We start from the raw sequence: 24621 nt of genomic DNA, 5'->3' as shown, positions 1-24621 counted from the left end.
GAAAGTACTCCCACCCATGCCCCGCAGAACCTGACAGGAGGATGCCAGCATCCTGGCCTCCTTGGGAACACTGTAGGCTCCGAATGGCTGGAGGGTGGTGGGGGCTGGCTGAATGAGACTTGGGAGTCTCACACTGAGCTTATGCAGAGCCTGTACAATGGGGAGCAGAGCTGAGTGTCAAAGCCCGTGCAGCTCCAGGTCAACGAGGGGGGGTGGCAGGCGGTCAGGGCGATGCTTTAAATCCGACATTTAGCAGGGGGCCTCCACCCCCGTTTCTCAACACAAAGTGAGCACTCTGAATAATTCCCCAGCACTTTCTCTACCACCTCCCCTGGGGGTGCAGTTCTTTAGAACCTGATGAGAGGGAGAATTCTGAGGACTTTGTTGGGCTCACTCGTTTCCAGGTAGTCAATGTAACTTCATAGCTGCAGTTCTCCTGCTCAGCCAGCTGGCCCAGGGGCAGGTCACATGACAGGGTGAATGCTGACCGCACTCCAAGTGTGTTCCGAGGTCCTTCAGCTGCCTCCCAGGCAGGCTGTGGAACCCAGTGGAAACTGCATCCGCCCGACGAACCAGTCACCCAATCTCCCAGCTTAGAAAGGAGCAACAGGGATGCCTAGTCTCTCCCCCTTCTTGGCAGTGTCTGTAAGAACAGGTCAATGACCTTTCTTGCTCCTTAAGGAGTGTCCTGCAGGCTCTTAGCACGTTTGACAGTCATCTACCTAAACAACAAGGCTGTGTTAGAGAAAGCCACTCTCCTTCAGATCCCGCCTGTCTTCTTTCACTACTGCTAAAGCCACAGGTGCAGTGTGAGTGACCCCGAAGCAACGGTGACAGCATAGGTAGTTTCTGCCCCAGCTGCCCTGGGCACACGTTCCTTAGGATGGTTGGGTCGGCCCGTTGAGATCATGCTTCCACCGGCTGAGACCGTGGAGTTTATCTCCAGATAACACCTAATTCACTGTAGAGTGTTATGCATGTAATAGATGATTGGCATATGAATGTCATTGCCAGAATTTTAGAGCTATGCTAATAACAATAATAACTAATAATAATAATAATAATAATAAAAGTAAATTACTGTGTGTGCTAAGCATTCCCAGAGTTGCTCAAGGCTAATAATAGAGTCTACATGGGGTGCCTGGGTGGCTCAGTGGATTAAAGCCTCTGCCTTTGGCTCAGGTCATGATCCCAGGGTCCTTCGATCAAGCCCTGCATTGGGCTCTCTGCTTGGTGGGGAGCCTGCTTCCTCCTCTCTCTCTTCCTCTCTCTGCCTGCCTCTCTGCCTACTTGTGATCTCCCTGTCAAATTAATTAATTAATTAAATCTTAAAAAACAAACAAACAAAGTCTATGGCTGCCAGGCCCCTGGGGACAAACTGCCCAGGTCCTGAGCTCCTGGGTGCTTCATCATTGTTCCTACAGCCCTGGGAGGCACATGTGACCATTTACTCTCTAACTATAAAGAGGAGGAAACAGACTCAGACAAATTCAGTAACTTCCTCTCTGTCACCAGATTGTATGTGGCAAAGCTAGGACTCAGGTCCAAGGCGTTTTGGATCTGGGACCACATACTAGCAACGGCCTCCTATTACAGGCTCCTCAAATGCAATACACTCCTTTTACGGGATACACTCATGTTACTGACATGGAACCTGAGACCAGGAATGTGCTCTGCCAGGGTCTCCCGGATAAGAGCAGAGTTGGTGGATCTGGTCCCCTTCTCTCAGCGCCCGTCCCAAGGTGCAGGCACGCATCACCAGCCCGTGTCCGAATTTCAGGCACCTTTGTTTCCGTTGCCCAGGTGGAACCATGACTGGGCAGCGACCTTTGTTCCTGCAGGGCCAGTGAGTTGAGGAGGTGGGGGCAGCTTGATTTTCACGTCTCCTACCCACTGCAGCCTGATTGCAGCTCCCTCTTCCCAGGGACTCTGCAGAAGTTAAGGGCAGGCCTGAGAGACCTAGTCCAGGTCCTGCCCATATCCCGGTGGGCATTACTGATGTGGTCAGCCCCACTGTCTGTCACAAAGCCAGTGACAGCAGCCCTGTACACCTTGAGCCAGCCAGCACAATGGCAATCCAACAAAGCAAATGGCCAGTGCCAAGAGTAGGGTTGGAAACGCCATCTGGCTTAACTGGTGGTTTCTTTCTTCTGTTTTCCAAAGTGTGTGGAGAGGGAGGAGGCTAAGAAAGCCATGAAACCAAAAGCTGAGTTGGACTCAAAAGAATTGGGAGGAGAAGGCTCTGGGAAGGAGAGCAATGTCGTTGGCTCTGGAGAGTCTCTGAGCCAGGCGCTAGCCTGGCCTGGCGTTGAGGGGTGGGGTCGGGGGGATGGAGCAGGGGTTGGGGGTGTTATGAGGAGTGAGCAGGGCTCCAGATCGCTGCATGGGGCCTTGGGGCTGGCAGGTGCTGGCGCTGCTGGGAGAGGATGAGGGCTCTGCTGGGAAGTGAAGTCAGAAAGGTAGGAGTTGGATCCTGTGAACAGAGAAGAAAGTACCCATGATGGCCTGAATCTGGGGGGATCCCCAGGGGTGCTGGGATGCACACTGTCCCGGGATGCCACTCACACGAAGTAATGTGGAATACTGGGGCTCAGCCTTGGCAAAGAGCTAAAGCAGAACAAAAGGGATTGGAAAGTCTTCTTGCCCCAGTGAGACAGGCCGGGGAAGGGAAGCCAGTGCGTGTTCTACCTGCATTTGCTCCTCTCTGCCCTGGGCCGTGGTCTCATCTCCCTCTGTCCTGCAGATATGACGCAGCTATTAAAGACCTTAAAGAGGCCTTGACTCAGCTTCGAGGGAACCAGCTGATAGACTACAAGATCCTGGGGCTCCAGTTCAAGCTGTTTGCCTGTGAGGTAAGGAGGAAGGGCCCAATCCGGGCAGGAGCACACAAAGGCTGAGGGAACAGCAGACAGTTTGGATGCCCAGCGATCTGCTGAAACCTCTGGGAGCTTGGAGAAGGCTTCTGGGCCTCAGGACTCAGAGTTCCCCTTAAGAAAAGGCTCAGATCAATAACTACAGGCTCACCCCGGAGTCTCCAGTTACTGAGGGCATGCAATATATTGACATAAGGCTCAAAGTACCCTTTGGAAAGGAGCTTGCTGGGTTCTCTGAAGGGATGGGGACCGCCTGTGCTGGCCTATGAAAGTATTCATAACAATTTGCATTACAATTTGCATAATTCCAGCTGACAAGCTATTTGCTCAGCATTATACCAACACATCCAAAATCATGGGTTCACTATCCATGCCATAACCCTCCTGAGCTCCTGAGTTCCAGACCATGCTCTTTGCTATTCATGGCTCTGGCTTTGTGTGCTTGGTTGATCCCCAGAGAAATAGCAAGGATAATTTGGCACAAATCTGTCCTCCCCAGCTCACAGAACAAATCAAAGTACACATTTAGGGAAGGTTTCCATAGAAGGATAACTGACTTTCTCTATTACCAAAAGGGAGAGACATGACCAGCTCTGACTTCACAGGCTCGCATGCTTTTTCCAACCAACCCCCCCAACCCCCCTCCTAAATTCCAAATATACACCACTAGCTTGAAAAACGAAAAGGCCTGCAAATATCATAGATCTTTATTTAGAAGAATCGCTGATAAAAAAAAAAAAAATCCCCTTGCTTTAGTTTCTCAGGCAGGAGAAAGCCAAGCGTTCCCAGGGTTGCTCAGGGCTAATAATAGAGTCCACAGCTGCCCAGGCCCCTGGGGACAAGTGCCCCCATCCAGCCCGGCGGTGGCGAGCTTGCCACTCACTTCACTTCTCACCGGCCAGAGAAATGGGGCTTTGGGAATTTCAGGAAATTGGTTGGCATTTGGCCAACCTTCTAGAGAGAGGTTTCTCGACCATGCCACCACTACTGATTTGCTGGACCAGATAAATTTTTATTGTAGGGGACTGTTCTGTGCACCCATCAGATGCCTCTAGCCCCTCCCCTACCCCTCCACATGACAACCTAAAATATCTCCAGACATTGCCAGTCGCCCCCACCCCCTCAGTGAGAACCACTTATGCAGACTAAAGGGTTGGGGGACTGATTAGCTATAGAAAAAGGATCATAGGGGCGCCTGGGTGGCTCAGTGGGTTAAGCCGCTGCCTTCGGCTCAGGTCATGATCTCAGCGTCCTGGGATCGAGTCCCGCATCGGGCTCTCTGCTCAGCAGGGAGCCTGCTCCCGCCTCTCAGTGTACTTGTAATTTCTCTCTGTCAAATAAATAAATAAAATCTTTAAAAAAAAAAAAAAAAAGAAAAAAAAAGAAAAAGGATCATAAAATGGGGGCATCCAGGCAGAATCCCATGGGAGAAATGCTTCCCTGGTGTTCGAGTTGAACTGACCTGGGGTCAGGAAATACTGGTTTTATAGTCCTTTCTGCAAGTGAACCTGGAGTTTCCATGGTCTCCCCATGAGACCCTCAGTCATTTTTGTACATATAATGCCACCCCTCTCTTCTCACCACGGTCTGACCCTCATTTCTGAGAAATCACAGCGTCCTTTTTGAAGACCTTTAGGCTTTTCTAGTCATGGAGTCACAAAAGCCTGTTGTGGGAGAAGGTCTTAAGAGAAGGGAGCAGAGAACCTAATAGGAATGTTTAAGGACCTGAGTTCTCCTTCCTGTACTCATGGCCAGGCTGGGCCGCACCAGTCAAACATGCCCGCAGAGGACGACAGCTCACTGAGGCCCAGAAACAGCCTGGGAAGGAAATGCAGACCTCTAGTTCTGGGCTTGCTCCCGGTGCCATCACCCAGCAACACCACTCACTCACTCTGCGAAAACGTAGTCCCACCACATGTCTGTACTTGCCTTGATAAACTGTTCATTTTGTCTGGCTGGGGCCCTGAACCAAATTGTTGATGTTGGTGGCAGACTGTCGAACAGAGGAGAAGTGCATCGGTGATCTGTTGTTGAATAGCAGATTACTCTGAGATGCAGTCGCTTAAAACAATACCATTTATATCTCACATTTTCTTGGGTCAGAAATCCAAAAGTGGCTTAGTTGGGGAATTCTGGCTCACAGGCTCTCAAGGGCTGGCCGTCAAGATGTCGACCAGGGCTGCCATCCTCTGAAAGCTTGACTGAGGCCGGGGGAGGGTCTACTTCTACGATGATTTACAGGTCTGGCAAGGTAGTGTTACTTGTTGGCAGGAGGCCTCCATTCTTTGCCACCTGAAGTTCTCTGTAACACTGTCTGAGTCTTGTCAGGACATGGCAGCTGGCTTCCCCAGAGAGTGTAATGATCCAAGAGAAAGTAATATCGAAGACCAAAGTCTTTCATAACTCAGCCTCAATGCCGCACCCCCTCATTTCCATAATATCCTATTGGCTGTCCACGTCAGCTCCATTGGATGTGGGAGGGAACAGGAGGGTGAGGACCAAGAAGTGAGAATCTTTGGGAGTGATCTTGGAAGCTGGCTACCACAATGGCAAAGACTTTGGAATCAGGCAGATGGAGATCTAATCCTGGGCAAATGCTTAGCCGTTGTGTGATCCTAGGTGAGTGACGTGTCAATTTTGAGCCTTAGGCTCCTCACCATCTGTAAAGGGCTGAGTGCTTACCTCATACACACTCATTAATAGCCCCATGGATTTTATTTTATTTTTTTAAAAATATTTTATTTATTTGACAGAGAGAGATCACAGGTAGGCAGAGAGGCGAGCGGAGAGAGAGAGAGAGAGAGAGAGAGAAAAGGAAACAGTCTCCCCGCCGAGCAGAGAGCCTGATGCGGGACTCGATCCCAGGACCCTGAGATCATGACCTGAGCTGAAGGCAGAGGCTTAACCCACTGAGCCACCCAGGTGTCCCACCCCATGGATTTTATAATGCCAGGCAGCTCCACAGACAAAGTGGCAGCAACCAGAAGCTCACGGTCACGTGTAATGTGAGATCGTAAGGTCAGGACAAGAGGATTGCAGTGGAAACACTATGCAAGCACAGAAGCGACGCCTCTGCTCACCTGGTGGGATTAGAGATCAGGCAGATAAAGTGGCCTGTATTAGGCGGTCCGTGGGCGGCCTCGGTGAGGACGAGGATGAGGATGACAAGGAGAACGGCAGCGACACCGCCTCCAAAGGCAGCACTGATTTCCAGGAGAGCACCATCCTTCGTAATTTTAGCCTTTTGATTATAAACAGCAGGTGTCCCCAGATGGCATCGGTCTGCAAAACTCAGCCCTGTCGCCTTCCCCAAAACCACACAGGCAACTCTAGCGGGACAAAAGCCCTTCTCTGCTCAGCCGCCCTGCAAGGCCCAACACGGTACAGCAAACAACAGTCGTGGTAGTAGTAAATACATGTTGAATACGCATCCTGTGTCAGCAACCCCAACTTGGTGCTTGATACGAATTATTTCATTTATTTCTCAGAACAATCTGGAAGCAGGCAATGTTACTGCCACAATTTGAGAGTGAAGCTGAGGCCACCTATTAGACATAGGCCTGGGGCCCCTGTGCCTTCTCCTGTCCCCTGCAAGTCCTCCGTGGGGGAGAGAAGGCCAACCCCTCCCTTCCCCACTAGGCTTCAGTTGACCAACTCTATCTCTTCTCTGGGACTCCAGAGAACCAGCCCCACCAACCCGGGGCAGCAGGCTGTGACTCCTGGTTACACCTGAGAAAACCTCGCAGCAGCTCCTGGCTGTCTAGCTCATGGTCCGCTCAGGATGCTGGGGCGCTGGGGGACTCCACTGCACTCTCGCGAGAAAGAAGGAAAGTTAGCCCTCTTTGTTAGCTGTCCGCCTGATCCTCTTCCGCTCTCTGTTGCTTCCCATCTTTGCTCGAGAATCTTCTCACTCCACTTAGTCGTTTTTTATCTTGCCGACGCATCCAAAAGATTATTGGATTCTCTGTGTAAGTTGTAAGGCGTAGTGATAGATCGGATGCTCGTGATCCTACCACCCAACCCGAGACCTGGGAAATCATGATTCTCTGAGAACGTGCTATTCCTGCATGTCCCCGGGGAAGCGCTGGTCTGGGTTTGTGCCGAGTCTCTTTCTGGCTTCACTGCCCTTCTGCCCGCAGAGTTTCCTCCTACCCTGAAACCATACCACAGTCCTATTACTCATTACCATGCCCCAGGCGGAGTTCTGCAGCTGCTGGTACAGGATGATACGTCTGGAGCCCTCTCTGTCCCCACTCTTCACCTGTCCAGTCTTCTGGCCTGGGCTCGGTGGCACCAACACAAGAGCTTTTGTCCCCTCCTGATCTGTTTGGTTGTTGAAAGAATAACGCACTTAGTGTTGGATTTATGCACCATATGACGTTTTCTTAACACCGTCCTCGTGCTGGACATCACCTGGCCGCATGATTGATGGTGTTGTATTGGAGATATCCCCGGGAAAGCTGAGGAAGGCAGGGATGTCAGCCGGCAACGTCCCAGGAGCAGACAGGCCAGCTCTTCCCTGCTGCCTCGATCTGGAGCCGCCTCAAGTTCTGTGTTGTGGCCTGTGCTTTTCTAGGTGTTATATAATGTTGCTCTCATGCACGCCAAGAAGGAGGAGTGGAAGCAAGCAGAAGAACATTTAGCTTTGGCGATGAGCATGAAGTCTGAGCAGAGGCATACTAAAATCGACAAAGCCATGGAATGTGTTTGGGTAAGCGTACTGATGACACCGGGTGGCTGGAGGGTTCTCACTGGAGTTCTCTCTGCTTTGGTGGACGCGCGGGTTGAGAAGTCGTGGACGTGGTGCTTGTACCCTCTCTGAGCTCTGGGTAACACCGATCCCAGGGTGGGGTCCCATGTTTTGGATCGTGAATCTGGCAGTGTTAAGTCCAGGAGGCTGTGTGGTAGCGCTGGGTTGGGGGGAACAAGGAACACAAGGCTGGATCCCAGCACAGGGGCAGAGGCCGTGCCTGCTTGCCCACCCCTGAGTCCTCGCTGGCAGCCCCAGGATGGTCATGTCATGGGCCTTGGGTGGACCCTGGCCACCTCGTGGTTGCAATGCCACCTGTGTTGAGTCTGTGGAGTGGAGAAGGGGCAGCGCCCCCTCCTTCCTTCCCCAGGGCATAACACGGACAAATGTCCATGTCCTCTCAGGGCAAAGCGATATTGAAACCAACTGTTCTCACCTTTGACATTCAGAAATTATCACAAAGGCAGGCTTTACACATGTAGAAAAACTGCTTTTGTGAGGTTATCTTGGTGAACCTTTGCATCCATTGAGTGAGGGAGGCAGGGCAAGCATCATGAGCCCCGTATTGCAGGTGAGAAAACACTGTGCTCTCTGTGTTCTAGAAACAGAAGCTGTATGAGCCCATGGTGATCCCTGTGGGCAGGCTGTTTCGACCCAATGAGAGGCAAGTGGCTCAGCTGGCCAAGAAGGATTACCTAGGCAAGGCGACAGTAAGTGACTCCCTCAGCTTCCCCGGAGGCTCCTATGGTGTGCGCCCTGTGAGGACCAGGGTGGGGGTGGGGACAGACTCCGGGGAGGAGGGCACCCCCCCATGATGCTCCCCTGGGACGGCAGCCAGAGACTGTTGGCAGCGTGGGGCTCTCGCTGAAAGGTGGGCAAACGCTTCTAGCTTATCGTTTCTGGCTCCTCTCATTCCTCCCTTCCTGCCTGACCCTGCGGGAGAGCCTCGGGGAGCCACGGGGTTGGTCATCTTAGTCACTGGTAGCTGAGTCTGGGGGACTGAGCCAGGGAGGAGAACGGGGAGAAAGTGCAGCTACAGTCACCTCAGCAAATGGAGAGAAAGCACGTGAGAGAAACGGACAAGCTCAGCATTCTCCTGGCTTCATGCTCTTCCTAGTCCCGCTTCCGCAGCCCTCTGAGGAGACGCCTTCATAAACTGGACTCCTTTAAATCCAGGTCTTAAATCCTCCCAGAGGTGATTCAGAGTGAGCCTGCGGCCCCTTGCCATAGCTGCACTTGACTTTGACATATCCTTAGGGCTAATGGGTTCCTACTGCCTGGGCAGCTGGTTCTCTCAGAGCTGCAGAGTTCAGGAGCGCCTGGGTCAGTGGAAACACCCCAAGGCCTGTCAGTGGATGAGTGGATAAACATGTGATGCAGCAGGATGGCCATAAGAAGCAGTGAAGTGCGGGGCACCAGGGTGGCTCAGTCTGTTAAACATCCAACTCTTGATTTCAGCTCAGGTTCTGATCTCGGGGCTGTAGGGTCGAGCCCTGTGCCGGGGCATGTACTGGGCATGAACTTGGAGCCTGCTAATGTCTCCCTCTCCCCCTCTGCCCCTCCCCGCATCTGTCCCCTTCTCTTAAAAAAAAAAAAAAAAAAAAAAAAAGGAATAAAGTGTTGATACAAGTAACAGCATGGGTGAACCTTGAAGACGTCATGCTAGGTGAAAGAAGCCAGACATGAAAGCCACATGCTACATAATCCCTTTCACATGAACTATCTAGAATGGGTAAATGCACACAAATAGAAAGCAAATTGGTGAACGCCGGGTGCTGGGAGGAGAGGGTGTGGCGTGTCTTTTTGGGGGTGAGGAAAATGTCTTGGAACTAGATAGAGGCAGTGGCTGCACAGGATTGTGAACGTCCTCGATGTTACTGCATTGTTCACTTTAAAATGGTTAATTTTGTATTATGTGAATTCCACCTCAATTTAAAAAAAGGACAGAAAGAGAGAGCGGAGAGAGCCTGCTGGGTTAGCAGGGCTAGGCAGGTACTAGTTTCTTCAGTTGCTGGAGCTTGTAACCCAGAGGGTCAGCAATCCATGCCTTAGCCCCTGTCTGCCTCTGGGGGCGGGCTCGCGGGAGCACGGAGAGAAAGGAGGGAATCGTGGGGAAAGCCAGGCAGCGTGGGAGATCTGTGCTTCAGAGCCTCCCGCGCTCCTCTCTCCGTTTCAGGTGGTGGCGTCTGTGGTGGATCAAGACAGTTTCTCGGGGTTTGCTCCTCTGCAGCCACAGGTGAGGCCGTCCCGTCTTCCTTCCCGGACCCAGGTCTCCAGAGCTCTCTGGAAACAGCCAGCTGAGGCAGTGTTTGTGCCGAGCTGCCTCATTAGAGGGCTCCATAAGCTGACCTCTTGGTGTTGCCGGCGGTGTCTGCTGGCCATTGTGGGTCACAGGTTCCACGACTCTTGGGAGAATAAGGCAGTTTTAGGCTTAGCCTCAAGTTCCCAGAAACCAACCCCCCCCCAAAATGCCAGTTGTCATGCCTCTGCTGTCGAAGAGGGTTTCTGTTGACCATCTCTCCCGAAGCCTGGACTAGGCTCCCAGGAAATGGGAACACAGCGACGGCAGGCTCTTTGATGAGGCCTCTTCTCAGACACAGTGGCGAGTAGGGGCCTCCATGGGGCCTGCCCTTGTGTGGGGGATCCCCTTGAGAACACGATGGGTGCCCCCAGTGAGCCATTGCTCTGCCCGGTCCGGGCTCAGAGATGCTTCCAAGCAGACTGCGTGACAATAGGTCTAGAAACGTGAAGGCCTTTCCCTCCTTGTGAGGGAAAGAAGGTAAGACAGGCTGAGGGACATCTGACCGCCATTGCACACGCGCTGGGGAGGGGCTTCTGAGTGGGGCACCTCCCCCTCCAGGCTGCACACTCCTGGTCACTCCCGACAACGGTGCCCACAGCCTGGGGCAGAGTGACGGCTGCTAGCCCAGAATGGGACCGACACCGGGGCTCTGGAGGGTGAGTGAGCCAAGGAGGATGGATAGATTCAGGATCCTTTGATTCATGTCTTGACCATGAAGCTGAAGAAAACCCTTGTGGACGACCCCCGGTCCACAGAGCAGCCAGAGAGACTCCAAAAGGCTGAAGAAGCCCCAATCAATGGACTCCACGATATCTGGTGTAGAGCAGAGAGCACACTGAAAGGAGATTTCTGCCTGGTCAGGGGACGTTGAGTGGGTTTTAAATACCCACAAGTGTCACATGATACAGCAGACATTAATTATAGAACAGAGCTTTTGGAAACTGTCCTAGGAAAGGACAGCGCTCAAGGTCAAAAGCGCCCTTGTGAGGCCATGTTGCTCTGTGATGGCGAAAATTCTCTGGAAACCAGGACTGGCTGAAGACGAATTGCTCTGCTAGGGACACCTGGACCCTGGGGAGCTGGTGGGAAGGGTTAATTTTCCAGTGTGTGGTCAATGTCCATGGCGCCCTCTCCCTCGCCCTCTCCCTTGACAGTGTTCCCACAGAGCTTGAAATGCGTCGTTTGATTTTTGGGTTCGGGAGAAGGCTCACATCACCACTAACGGTCTGTTCTCTCCCCCACTCCTTCCCTTCATTCCTCCTGAATGTTCACTAGGCCGCTGAACCTCCACCCAGACCCAAAACCCCAGAGATCTTCAGGTAAGTTCGGTTTAGAGCAGGATGCAGAATCTCCGAGCTCCAAGCCTGAATTCTGGCAACCATGGGGGCAAAGAAGATGAAGCTGGGGTCAGGGACTGAGTCCTGGGGAGTGTAGCCTCGTGTGTGGGCTCTCCCTGTTTTCAAGGCTAGAATGGAGTGATGTGGGGGGATGGGAGCCTTGACTCTGGTAGGATGGACCACAGGGGTCCCCAGGTCCCCACGCACAGCCACCCACACGTGGGGGTCCCTGCTGGAGGGCAGCAGGTGTCTGTGGAACAGAGCCCCCCTGTGCAGAGGCTAGAGCAGTTTTGTCCTGACTGTAGGCACTTCAGAAAAGGGGGAGGCCAGAGCTTTATGGAGTCGGGGGAGCAAAGTGGGAAGCTAGACGGTGTGTCCTTTCCTGAGTGGGCATTTTTCTTTTTTTTTTTTAAAGATTTATTTATTTATTTATTTGACAGAGAGAAATCACAGGTAGATGGAGAGGCAGGCAGAGAGAGAGAGAGAGGGGGAAGCAGGCTCCCTGCCGAGCAGAGAGCCCGATGCGGGACTCGATCCCAGGACCCTGAGATCATGACCTGAGCCGAAGGCAGCGGCTTAACCCACTGAGCCACCCAGGCGCCCCACTGAGTGGGCATTTTTCACTCCTTCGGACACATGGTCTCTGGAGAAGTAAGAGGAATAACTCAGGCGAAAGAAGCCGCTCTTCTATAAGACAAGAAGCCAAGAATGACACAACTTATAGCTTTCTGAAGAATTCTTCTAGCAAAGAAGCAAGCCCGATCCCCTCGCCCATAAAGAGGGTTTTTTTTTTTTTTAATTTTTAATTTTTAATTTAATTTATTTTTATTTTTTTAAGAATTTACTTATTTATTTGACAGAGAGAGAGATCACAAGTAGGCAGAGAGGGGCAGGCAGAGAGAGAGGAGGAAGCAAGCTCCCCGCCGAGCAGAGATCCCGATGCAGGATTCGATCCCAGACCCCGGAATCACAATCCGAGCCGAAGGCAGAGGCTTAACCTACTGAGCTACCCAGGCATCCCGTTTTTTTTTTTTTTTTAAATGAAAAAAGCACCACAGCAACTATAAAAATGAGGGGGCTGATGAGCTCATTACTAGCTCTGCCTGCTGGAGGAGTCTGTCTCTCCCACGCAAATAGCCTGTTGTTTGGAAACAGAGAGCAGGGCTGAGGGGAAGGGGACAGAGCGGAGGTGAGAGGGAGCCCCCCACCAGATCAGGGGCCAGCCCCACACTCACACATTCCAAGGAGGCCCAGACTGTACAGCCAAAGCCTCCAAGGGCAAAGGAGGTCTTGAAGAAACAGTAAAAGGACAATGACATTGCTTAGCGCACAGCTGGCTGGCCTCAGGCCCCCTTTACACATCCGGCCACTGCCCATAGCTGGCCTCTTGCTCTTCACCCCCTTACCCCCCCACCCCGTGTGCTCACTGGCTGGCGGGGCCTCCAGGTGACTTGGCCCCCCACCCCCTTTCTCAGCCAGCTGGCTCTCCCCCGCCCTCCACCGTGTGTGTTCATCTTGTCCCACAAGCCCAGCCCACCGCAGCCCAGACTGGAGAGCTGGTCCAGCACAGCCGGAAGCTGCCTCCTCCGAGGAGAGGGGAAGGCGAGGAGGGCACGGCCTGGGGGTCTCGTGTTGTTTTGTCTTTCATTCTCGTCCCGCGGCCTATGTGGTTATGGTGCGTGTTCACGGGCACTTTCCTGCCCGGTCCTGCTCAGGTCCTAGGGGCAACTCAGTGCTGAGCTAGAGGGTGTCTGGAGCACATGTCCCGGCCCCAGGGCCACTGTCGTGCATGCCATGGTGCCATGCGCAGGACACAGTCCACACTGGACAGAGGACGGAGTCTCGCGTCTGTCCCCCGCAGGGCTCTGGAAGGGGAAGCTCACCGGGTGCTGTTTGGGTTTGTGCCCGAGACGTCAGAGGAGCTGCAGGTCATGCCGGGGAACATCGTCTTTGTCCTGAAGAAGGGCAACGACAACTGGGCGACGGTCATATTCAACGGGCAGGTATTCGGAGGACCAGGGGTGGGTGTGTCGGCCATGGGATCCTGGCAGCAGACGGCGGCGCGTTCTGGCGAGCAGCATCTGCTGCCTCGTTCACAGCCCGGCTGCCCGCCTTCGTCTGCACCCCCATTGCTCCCCCACATCCCTGGGCCGTTGGGTGGTCCGGGTCCACAGGGCACTGAGGAGCCAACTTGTTCTCCCCTTTCCGATCACGCGATGCTGCCACAGAAGGGGCTCGTTCCCTGCAACTACCTGGAACCCGTCGAGCTGCGGATCCCCGGTCAGCAGCAGCCCCAGGTAACAACGTGCCTTGCTAGGCTGAGCCCCTTCCCACCACAGCCTCCCCGGAGGGGGACAGGGCTGTGTGGAAGAGGCGCTGGGAAGGTCCTTCCACTCCCAGTCCTAACTCCAGCCGCCCAGAGTGGAACCTGGGGAGCAAGGAAAGCCCCCAGATGTGCTGAGGGAGGGTCTGAGGGACCTGTTGGGCCCACCCCACCTCTCGGATTCCTCCCGGTCAGGGGTGACTTGGGATCCAAAGCCTGTAGTACAGGAAGGTTAGATCTTCCCGGAAATGTCCTCCTCACCTAGAAGAACCGTCTGTGTGTTGGCTGGTGACAGGCCGGTAACAAAGAGAAGTCCGTTTTAGAGCACAGAGTCGGAGTGGGCCTTGCCTGCCACGGCTCCTCCCTCCCTGCTTGAAGGCCTGCCCTTCCGCCGGTGGTCTTCACTGGACCTGAACTGCCGTGTAGATGACTGACGGTGTCTCATGTGTCTCTCTGGACACACTGCAACCAGCTGTCCTCTGTGCGCTTGGCCCTCCCCGGTCCGAGTTACTGTATTCAGATAACTGGAAGTGTTTTAAATGCTGTACCGATGAGGGATGGATTTTTCCTTAAGGGGCGGGATGTGGAGCCAGAGGGGAGCTGAGGCAAGACTCAGGTCCTCCCTCATCTCCAGAGACTTCCAGTGCTGCTGAAAGGGGCAGGCAGCAGGGGCCTTTTAGGTGGGGCTTAAGGTTCTTGTTTCTACTGTGATTTCTTCCCACCAGGTCAACCCGCCTCCTCTCTAACCAGCACTTTCCTTAGTCTCCCCCGAATGTCACCACTGCTCCAACTTTTAGGAAGCCGTTTGCCTTTCCTTGCCCCGCCCCCCCCCCCAAACTCCTACCTAAGGACTTGGTCTCTCACTATCTCTGTCACCTCCAGGAGGAAGCCTCCCCAGAGTCTGATATCCCAGCTCCTCCCAGTTCCAGCGCTCCTGGAAGACCCCACTTGCCACCCGGTTGGTGTCCCTGGAAAACACCCTTGGCCTGGGTATAGGAATGCTCCCGGCTGCTTCCTCGCAGAGCATTGCTCTCCCAGCCTTCTAGGACATTCTGGTTTCTTCTCCTCCCTGCATGTTGCTCAGCTTATGAACCCATAGCCCCAGGGCTCTTCTCTCCTGCACCACCCACCCACCCAAAACATAGGAAATAAGACACCCTTTGCCCCTATCTACTCCAGAACACCCACAGGGAGCAGGTAAATGTAGCTGGTTTCAGGGGGGCAGTGAGTGTCTCGACTTAAGTGGTCACCAGACCCCTCCATCATGAGGTACAGAAACCATGTCCCGGAAAGGTTGAAGTCAGTGCATACGTTTACCTCAGAGGGGGATGGAGTGGCTCTTTTCGAAAGTCCCGGAGCTCTATCTGGAAAAGAAACTGCTCTGCAGAGCCCCGAGGGATAGACCACGAACCAAGGGCCAATGAGAAAAGGACGTTGTCCTGCTGTCTGGAGAGGGCGGCCTTGGGAGGTAAGGGGAATTTGGTCACGAATGCCGTTTCAGCTGATTCTGGATAAGTGCTCGGTAGAGATGCATTCAAGAGGCGGTTTGTCCAAATCCTAGATCCATGATAGTTAGGCACCCCCAGATCACCAGAACCCCTTGGGATGCTCCCCACACCTCCATATTTATTTTGAAAACTGTCGAACCTACAGACTGAAAATTGAAAGTGTAGAACAATAGACTCCAGAATACGTTTCACCTAAATTCACCAACTGTTAACATTTTGTATCACATCCTTGCCCACTCCCCTCCCCACCCCCAGCCACTTGAAAGGAAGTCGCAGATTCATGGCCTTCACCCTGCACTTGAGTATTATCTCCTATCCTCCTGCATAACCACAATTGATACATCTAGGACATTGAAGGTTATTATAATATTATAGAGTGTATATTTCATACTCCTATTTCTCCAGTGACCCCTCAAAACATCCTTGATAGCTTTTTTTTTTTTTTTTTTTTTTTTGGTTTTTACCTTTTCTCTCTAGGGGCCCATCAAGGATCACATATTAGCCTAGGAAAATTTTATGACTATAGATTCCTAGACATTTGATTCCGATTCTTCAGGATTGGAATTGGGCTTTAGAATCTGTGTTTCTAGGGAAAAAATAAAACAAAAAACAAAAAACCTTTCAAGTGACTCTAATGATTAGCTGGGTATGAGATCAATGGTCTTTTTTTCCATTGTGCACCCTCTATAGTGATTATCTTTATGCAGACTTCTCATATAAATTATGTGCTTATGGCCATATTCATATACATATTAGAAATAGGCACAAAAACAGAGGACAAGGGGGAAACGAGTGGTTCTAACGTTGCTGCTATGGTCCCTGGTTCTTCTTGCACTCCCTGCTTTCATTGCTCAGCGCCCACTGGTGTAACTGGACTTTGGGGTCCCTGCTCACCCCATGCACTGCTGGGGTGGGATGGTCCTTTGATATTCGCCTGTACGTTCCCCAGAGGCAGGGACTGGGTTTCTCTGTGTGTTTGTGCTTTGCCTTGCACATTTCCCCCAAGTGCGATTTTCCCTACAGTTTAAGGTTAAGAATCACCCCAGAGATTTAAAGGTAAGAAGTTGGGTGTCCTATTCTAAAAGGTTTCATTCTGTGGAAGGCAGGGACTAGCCGGGAGTATTTATTCAACATCTTCTTTTTATTCATCTTCTCCATTTAGGTCAAAAAGGAAAAGAAGAGCCCAAGGTAAGCTTTTTCCTTGTACTCTTTCAAGTGGAAGAGAAAGGAAAAGCTGAGGCTCTCCGCCGTGAGCAGGTGTCCCTGGGTTACAGAAGGAGTCCTCGAGGAAGGGTGGGCCGGCTACTACCATACACACGGTCGACAGGGTGGAGGGCCCCATAATGACTTTCCCCACCCCGTGCACACATTTCCTACTGGCCTGGAGTGCGTGGGCCAGCTCTTCCAGCTCTGTAGGAATTCCTATCCAGGCAAGAGTGGGGCTGTGGGCCCTCTGAAAGCCCCTTCCCGTGAAGCCGGCTAGCTATTGGCCTCTCCTTGCTGCACAGAACACTCCCCGTGATCCAGGATGGGCTGAGAGGAGGCCACAGACCCTCATGAGCTCCCTCTGCTTCCTCTCCCCTCAGGAGGGAAAGCTCAGCGTTCCCATGCCCTACACACTCAAGGTGCACTACAAGTACACGGTGGTCATGGAGACGCAGCCCGGGCTCCCCTACAGCCAAGTCCGGGACATGGTGTCTAAGAAACTGGAGCTCTTGCCAGAACACACGAAGCTGAGGTGAGCCCATGAAGGTAGCGGGGCTCCATCTGGGGACCTGGTGCTGGCCTGGAGGAGAGAAGACAATGGTTTTTGTGCTGATGTTCTCCAACTTGGTTCTTACTCACCTCTGCCCAGCTATCGGCCTCTGGACAGCAATGAGCTGGTGCCCCTTTCAGAAGAGAACATGAAGGCCGCCTGGGGGCAAGTGAAGAACTTCAGCCTGACTCTGTGGTGTGAGAACACAGTGGTGAGTGCCGGGAGCCCAGGGCCACCCAGCGTCCTCTGTCTTTTGGGCCCCTTCCTCAACAGCACGTACCGAGCCCCGGCCACGAGTCTGGCACTGTGCTTGGTGTTGAGGATATGGTGAGTCACGAGCCACACCTCTGCCTCCCTTTCCCTGGCACCCCGGTGGCAGCCTGGAGCGGGTTCCCTGCAAGGGAAGAGGAGGCCCCGCAACGCACAGAAAGCCTCCGAGTCCCTTCTAGCTGCTGCCCCACCCAGCGGTTCCAAGGTTAGACCCAGCGCTGTCAAGCAAGGTCAGAATGAAATCCTAGCTTGAGGCTGAGCTCCTCGCCATTCTTCACTGTCCGTTTCCATGCGGAAGAACACTTGGGAGTGGAGGATAATAGTTTGCATTTATGTCACAGAGAGATGATTTGGATTACAACCTCCCAGCAATAGCCAGAATCTATTGAACGTCTCCCAGGTGCCAGACGCCACGCTAAGTGCCCGCTGCATGTGCATTCTCAGGGGCCCCACGACTCCGTGAGGTATTGTTAGCCCGTTTCGCAATTTAGGTAAGACAAAGAGAGGTCGACTTGACCAAGATGACACAGCGGGTCGGTAGTGGAATCGCGGCCCAGTGAGAATTTTGACTCCAGAGTCTGTACTGTTGAACCCCTTTCTAGACCGCAGGGCCTAGAACAGAGGTAACTCACTGCCCAGTAAGAGTAAAGGGCATTGGGGGCAAAGTTAGAGGCTAGGAGTAGTAGCTACGCACTAACACTCTTGACTTTGTCCCTTTGTCTCCAAGGGAAAAGAAAATTTCTTTTTTTGTTGAGGTTAATTCCCTCCTACAGCCGTGGCTCCTAAAAACCATCCATGTTCTATGAACATTTCGACGTACATTTTTTTGCCTTTTATGTAATTTCATATAAGTGGAGCATATAAATGGATTGTATAGTATATATATGCACATAAATTCACACGATCCATTTATATGAAATTGATGGACTATTAAAAGTTATAGGCATGGTATATATTTTTACATATATAATGTAAATATTATACATTATAATATATTTATGTATAAAATCTCTGTTATATATATGTCACTATATATACTATACATACGAACTTTCAATAGTCCATCAGTTTCGTAATAAAGGGATCATACAATAATATATAAGCTTTTAATAGTACATTTCAATATATTCTTTTCCTTTTTTTTTTTTAATTTTTTTAAAGATTTTATTTATTTGACAGAGATCACAAGTAGGCAGAGAGGCAGGCAGAGGAGAGGGGGAAGCAGGCTCCCTGCTGAGCAGACAGCCCAATGTGGGGCTCGATCCCAGGACCCTGAGATCATGACCTGAGCTGAAGGCAGAGGCTTAACCCACTGAGCCATCCAGGCATCCCTACTTTTCTGTCTTTATATATACTTTTGTGGTATAATAGTCCATTTCTTTTGATCACTAATGGTATCACTAAATGAATAGTAGTTTGTTTATTGATTGACCTGTTGGTAGACATTTGGATTGTTTCCAGTGTTTGGCGACATTTATTCTTCAACAAACATTTGCTGAGCACTTACTGCTCTCTTGTATATTCCTGGAGATACAAACACTAACAAAACACAGGCTCTTCTTGGGGGAAAGACGGGGGCGGACAGGATTACAGAGCGTGTGTTAGGTGAACTGATGGAGACGGATGGTGTGCTGTGTTTCCTAAGCGCAAGGGAGGGTGTCTCACCCAAAAATGCTAAAGGAACTTGGGACAAGTCAATAGTCAATAGCCTTCCTAGAGAGAATAATGCTGAAATTGTCTTGAAGCATAGCCCAGCGGTAAAAGAACTAGCAAGGTGGAGGAGGTGAAGAGGCCGTCTCTAGATGGAAGAGCAGAGGGAAGACCCAAAGAGTTGGCAGTGGTGACAGACACAAAGACACAAGCTGGAAGGCTGCATCATGGAAAGTCTTGCATACTGTGGCACTCGGATGGGGTTGTGAGCAGGGTAGAAAAATAGGAGGAATGATGGCTTGGGACGGATGATTCAGGAACCTAGGAGCAAGGGAGCGGGTGCTCTGGGAGGCAGGCCAGCCCGCAGGCTTTCTTTGAGTGCTCAGCTTCCCGTCCACAGTCCTGACACTGAGGGGTCCCAACGCACAATTGAGGAGATCGTAGCTTCCACCGACCAAAGCCGCTGTCAGCTGGGGTCCCTCTGTTCTCCCCTGTTTCCTGCTTTAGCATGTTTAGATGGTGGCATCTGCAGTTCCATCAGTAAGGGGTATGACATTCGACAGGTCCTACGTGAACCCTTTGGAGAGCTACTATTTTTTACCTCTGAATGGATTTTGAAACCATGGAAATGAGCGCATAGGCCAAGCTCTTCCAGACCATCTGGGCTTGGGGCAGTGGGCTCTGTGGGGGCAGAGTCCCTCTTCTAAACCCTCAACCCCACAGCTGGACAGGGGCTTCTGCTCAGCTGGGGAAGGGTCTCTGGCAGGTTCTCACTGAAATCAGATACGTGTTAGTTGGGAAAGAAAAATGAGTGGGAGAGGCAGTAAAGAGGTTGGGCCCAGCAGAAGGCCCAGCGGTAAGCCCCAGGTCGGTGGTGTTTAAGGGTTCAGAAAATTTTGTTCAGGAAGTATGGCCCCTGGACTCACTGGCGCCCAGGACCCTAGGTGCAGGACGGCGGAGAACAGGTAGCAGTACAGGGGGTCCTTTGGAAGTCTGAAAGGTCATCCTGAGGTTTTCGACGGTCTCTGTCAGGAGGGATCCTTTCAGTATTGTCTTGAAAGGATTCTGCCTGGCCCTTCCGCTCTAAACGTGTTACTTCCCTTAAAAGGGAAGTATTTTCTTTATTGTTTTTAATTATGGTTGATTTTTGTTCTTTGAAGAGCGCTTCAGTATAACTAGTGGCTGTATGTAACTAGCCCTCCCCAAATTCCCAACACAGTCTTCTCAGGATGCAGTCCGGCTTCAGAGGTCATTGGCAGGCATTCTTTTATCACTACCCCTTAGTCCTGGAGGCAGCAAGTCAGGATGTTCTCATTCAGTTGCTAGAAGAGCAGGAAAAGGGACCATCATTTATGAAGTATCTACTCTATGCAGAAACACTTACATTAATCAAGTTTAAATATAAATATGTATATATTGAGACTAGGACTCTCACAGAGAGTTTAAGAATTGTGAGCCAGGGACGCCTGGGAGGTGCAGCTGAGCGTCTGACTCTTGGTTTCTGCTCAAGTCGTGATCTCAGGGTGGCAGTGGTGACAGACACAAAGACACAAGCTGGAAGGCTCCTGATACGGAGCCCCGTATCAGGCTCCCTGCCCCGAGCCTGCTTAGGATTCTCTGCCTCCCCCTTCACTCTGCCCCGCCCCTGCTCACACACGCACATGTGTGTTCTCTCTCAAATAAATAAAATCTTTAAAAAAGTAATTGTCAGCTATTACTATTCTACATCATATTTCATTCTTCTAGCCTCTGTTTCAGGCGAGAAAACAAGTTCAGAGAGGTTTCACCACTTGCTCAAAAACACACAGACGGTGAGCAGTGGAGCTATTTCCACCCCACTGTACTGCCTTCCAGTAAAAGGGACCTGCCAGGGAACACACGACATTAGAAAGTAAGAACTCTGAACACTCAGTACAGCACTGAACCTCACAGGGTTTCTATTACGGGTTCGTTAAATCCTACGATTCACTTCTCTACAAAACTGCACCCTTTTTCTCTTCAACATTTGTGGATTAAAAACCACAATGATAACTAAGGTGTGTACTTAAAACATGTATCAGAAAGCAACGCCTTTATTCATGGCCTGAGAAAGACAACATGACGCTCTGCAAGGTTTCTCAAACTTTAGCAAGTATGAGACTCACCTAGAGGGCTTGTTAAAATGCAGATTGCTGGGCCCCACATGCAGTGGGTTTAGGATTTAACGGGTTTGGGATGGGGCCAGAAATTTACATTTCTAACAAGGTCCCTAGCGTTGTGGATGCTGGGGAGAGGGTGTTAGATTCAGAGTTAGAAACCCGGGTTTGACCTTGGGTTCTGTCGGTTACTTGTGACTCCATCTCTTGTTTTTCCGTCTGCGATGAAATAGCAGTAGTACCTGTTCTTTTTTTTTTAGGATTCCTGTAGGTTTTTGTAAGATTTTTAAGACCACCTATGGTCCTGCAGACCTTTTGGGTTCATTTATCCAACCATCCTGTGTTCCTAAAGTACATGTTGGGTCTGTGCTAGGGACTGATCACACGCTTGGCCTTCATGAGTTTATATCCCAGGTGCTACACTAACGTTTCACGGATTCCTTTAGTGATGTTCAATGTTCACTGGCTGAGAAGTTGAGAAAACTAACAGGCCCTTTTATTATTTCAGGGTGACCAAGGCTTTCCAGATGAACTCAAGGAAAGTGAAAAATCTGAAGCTAATAACCAGACAACAGAACCAGAGCTTAAGGAAGGAGGCCAAGTGGTAGCACTCTTCAGTTACGAGGCCACCCAGCCAGAAGACCTGGAGTTCCAGGAAGGAGACATAATCCGGATTATATCAATGGGTAGGTACTACTCCTGGATCACAGAAACTAATTTCCATGTGAGCAGCAATAAGTCCAAGGGAAGAGAGGAAGAAACATTAATAACTTACAAGCCAAACTTTAGCCAGTGGTTTCAATGTCCTTCCTCGCTTTCAGCGGGAGGGAGCAGAACGGAGCGCTCAGCCTTTCCATCTGTTGCTCCAGTGGGGAGGGAAGCAACAGATGACAGACTCCGCTGACATTTTGATTGTTAAAGATGGCGGTTTCAGGCGGGCCCTTGGTGGCTCAGTGTGTTAACTGTCTGCCTTCGGCTCAGGTCATGATCCTGGGGTCTCTCTCCCAGCCGCCTGGCCCTTTGTGCTCTCTCTCACTGTCTCTTGAGTAAATAAATAAAATCTTAAAAAAAAAAAAAATGGCTGTTTTGGAAGCCATGCTTTCTCATTCCCAGAGTGAACCGATTGGACAGTGGCTGGAATAATTTTGTCTTTGCACCAAGCCATAGGATACTTTTCTGTAAACTGCAGTTCTTTGAATTGATGTACTTTCTAAAGATGAGAGAAGAAGTGGGTAGTTTTGCCTGAACAAGAAGCTACTCAACATTGCTTCGTGTCTCTGGTGACTTTCCTGATCCTGTTAGGAATCAAACACACTAAAAGCTGAAACAGTATTAAGTAGAGAGTTCTAATTTAGCTCTTCTCCCAACTTCAGAATGCCCAAGCACCCTTTTGAGAGTTAAATAAAATTCCTGGCCCAGCAACCAGATTCTGATTCAGGTCTGGGGTGGGGCCCACAAATTTGCATTTCTAACAGCTTCCAGTGTGATGCTGATCTCCCAAGAGTGAGAAGCACCATTCTAACTCACAGTTTGACATAATCCGCATTTCTCTACTTCAAGAGTCCCATCAAAAGCTTTGTTCAAAACAGCAGAAATATGCATTAGCAATGCAGAGTAGTGGAAACAAACACCATTACCAATTATGACAGAAAATCCAACAGATTAAGAAATCAGATTTAAAAGTTAATGGTGTAAAGAGTATACAATTGCGTGGCAATTAACTCAAAATATGAGTAATGAAGTAAATAAAGCAGGCTGCCTTGGCTGTGACTGTCTTCTAACAGGGGACAGTAAGACTTAGTAACTCCCAGCACCATTTTTTTAAGAGTCAGTATCAACTAGCCAGCTACACTGTCCAGTGTTGGGGTGGGGAGTGAGGATGGGAGGAGATCACAGAAAAACCTGGGTAGATGAGAGAGAAAAAAAAGGTGGCATATTCCTTACTGTGTCTGACTCTTCCTTTCAGCTTAGGTCATGATCTCGGGGTCCTGGGATCTAGCCCTGTCTTGGGCTCCATGCTCTGCGGGGAGTCTCCTAGTTTTCTCTCCCTCTGCCCATCTCCGCCATGCTCTCTCTCTAAAATAAATCAATCTTAAAAAGAAAATAAATCGTAAGGAAAATACTGTTGTAGCACAGTGCTGTATCAAAAAATCTGTGTATAAGTGGACCCTCACAGTTCAAACTTTTATTGTTCAAAGATCAACTATTTTTTTTTTAATTAATTTTTTTTGAGAGAGCATGAACAGGGGTAGGGCAGAGGGAGAGGAGAGAGGAGGGAGGGAGGGAATTTTTTTTTTTTTTAAGATTGTATTTATTTGCCAGAGAGAGTGAGCTTGGGAGAACAAGCAGGGGGATCCCCAGGCAGGACTTGATTCCAGGGTCCTGGGATCATGACCTTGAGCCAAAGGCAAATGCTTAAGGGATTTAGCCACCCAGGTGTCCTGGAGGGAGAGAATCTTCAGCAGATTCCACACTCAGGGCAGAGCCTGATGCAGGACTCAATCTCACAACCCTGAGATTATGACCAGAGCCGAAATCAAGAGTTGGATGCTTAACTGACTGAGCCACCCATGTGCCCCAAAGATGAACTGTATCTAATTAATGGCATGTCCTCTGCATGTAATCAGAATAAAGATTCCTAACATAGGTCAGATAAAACTCTTGTTATTAAAAAATATCCTATCTCAAAATGTATTTTTATTTTATTTTAATTTCTTTTATCTTATTTTTCTGACAACTTTTTGAAACATCTAATTGATTTTCTGTATTTTACTCCTCCATGGTAAGACAGAAACCAGTAAGACGGTGGAAGTCCTATGTTCACTTTCTTCCCTGTTAGCTCAGTTGGGGGTGAAGGACTGCCGAAGCTCTGTGTGGAATATCCAGGTGACCTTAATTCTCCCGCACTGGTTTTAAAAATTGATGTATTCATTTCCTTCTATCAGTGAATGAAGACTGGCTGGAAGGAGAGTGCAAAGGGAAGACTGGCATTTTCCCCAAAGCGTTTGTTGAAGAACATGCAGCTACAGATTTGGAAAGCTCTCCTAGAGGAGTCTAGGATGTTCCAGAACCTACAAAGTGGGAGAAAAGTTACTATAATCACTCGAGGTTTGGCACACACCTGCAGTACGCTGTAGGGAGACATCGCTGTGCGGAAGTGTTAACTAATCTACTTTTCCCACTGAAAATTTAACCTACTACACAATGATGTGAAGACTTATCATGATGATGACCCTGGCGGGTGGGGTGGGCTGAGTGGGTGGAAATGTCTGGAAGGGCATGAGGGGTCTTCTAGGGTGCTGATGTTTCTTGCTTGGAGTGCTGGCTACCCAAATGTGTTCACTTTGTAAAAGTTCACTGAGCTGTATATGGATTATTGGTGCCTTTCTGTATGTGATACCTCAATAAAAAACTTAGAAAAAACAAGACATGCAGAGTGTAGGCCCAAGGCCGAAGTATAAATGCCCCTATTCCTGTACCTCAACAGTTGCAGACTCCTCCTAGAGCCTGAAGTAAATCTACGGGTCATTCAGATGGCAGACGCACGCAAAATTAACTTTCCTTTACTCAAAGTCTCACTGTTTGAACTGAATTTAGACTTAGTCTTCAATTCCATAGAGAACTGCAACCCCGGGATCCCTTCCAATCCCACCTTCTCCGGGAGGGACATTTGTTAAGAGTTCGATACTGAACATGGGCCACTACTACCTGAGTGAC

At 50.4% G+C, this 24621-nt stretch overlaps 1 protein-coding gene across 1 annotated transcript in view; it reads left to right on the top strand.

Annotated features, from left to right (window-relative positions):
- The window catches only part of NCF2 (neutrophil cytosolic factor 2), a 30835-nt gene extending 6503 nt beyond the window's left edge, over positions 1–24332 (top strand). Inside the window, exons 3-15 of the mRNA XM_059412754.1 lie at positions 2744–2852; positions 7450–7584; positions 8226–8333; positions 9800–9859; positions 11201–11244; positions 13124–13265; positions 13491–13559; positions 14468–14543; positions 16256–16281; positions 16680–16831; positions 16949–17060; positions 21413–21590; positions 23850–24332. Coding sequence (XP_059268737.1) covers positions 2744–2852; positions 7450–7584; positions 8226–8333; positions 9800–9859; positions 11201–11244; positions 13124–13265; positions 13491–13559; positions 14468–14543; positions 16256–16281; positions 16680–16831; positions 16949–17060; positions 21413–21590; positions 23850–23962 — 1324 coding nt within the window. The 3' untranslated portion in view covers positions 23963–24332. The remainder of the gene's footprint in view (positions 1–2743; positions 2853–7449; positions 7585–8225; positions 8334–9799; positions 9860–11200; positions 11245–13123; positions 13266–13490; positions 13560–14467; positions 14544–16255; positions 16282–16679; positions 16832–16948; positions 17061–21412; positions 21591–23849) is intronic.
- The last annotated feature ends 289 nt before the right edge of the window (positions 24333–24621 follow it).

This window comes from Mustela nigripes, chromosome 10, assembly GCF_022355385.1.
Source record: "Mustela nigripes isolate SB6536 chromosome 10, MUSNIG.SB6536, whole genome shotgun sequence".
Classification (NCBI taxonomy): domain Eukaryota; kingdom Metazoa; phylum Chordata; class Mammalia; order Carnivora; family Mustelidae; genus Mustela; species Mustela nigripes.
This window is presented reverse-complemented; position numbering and strand designations above follow the sequence as displayed.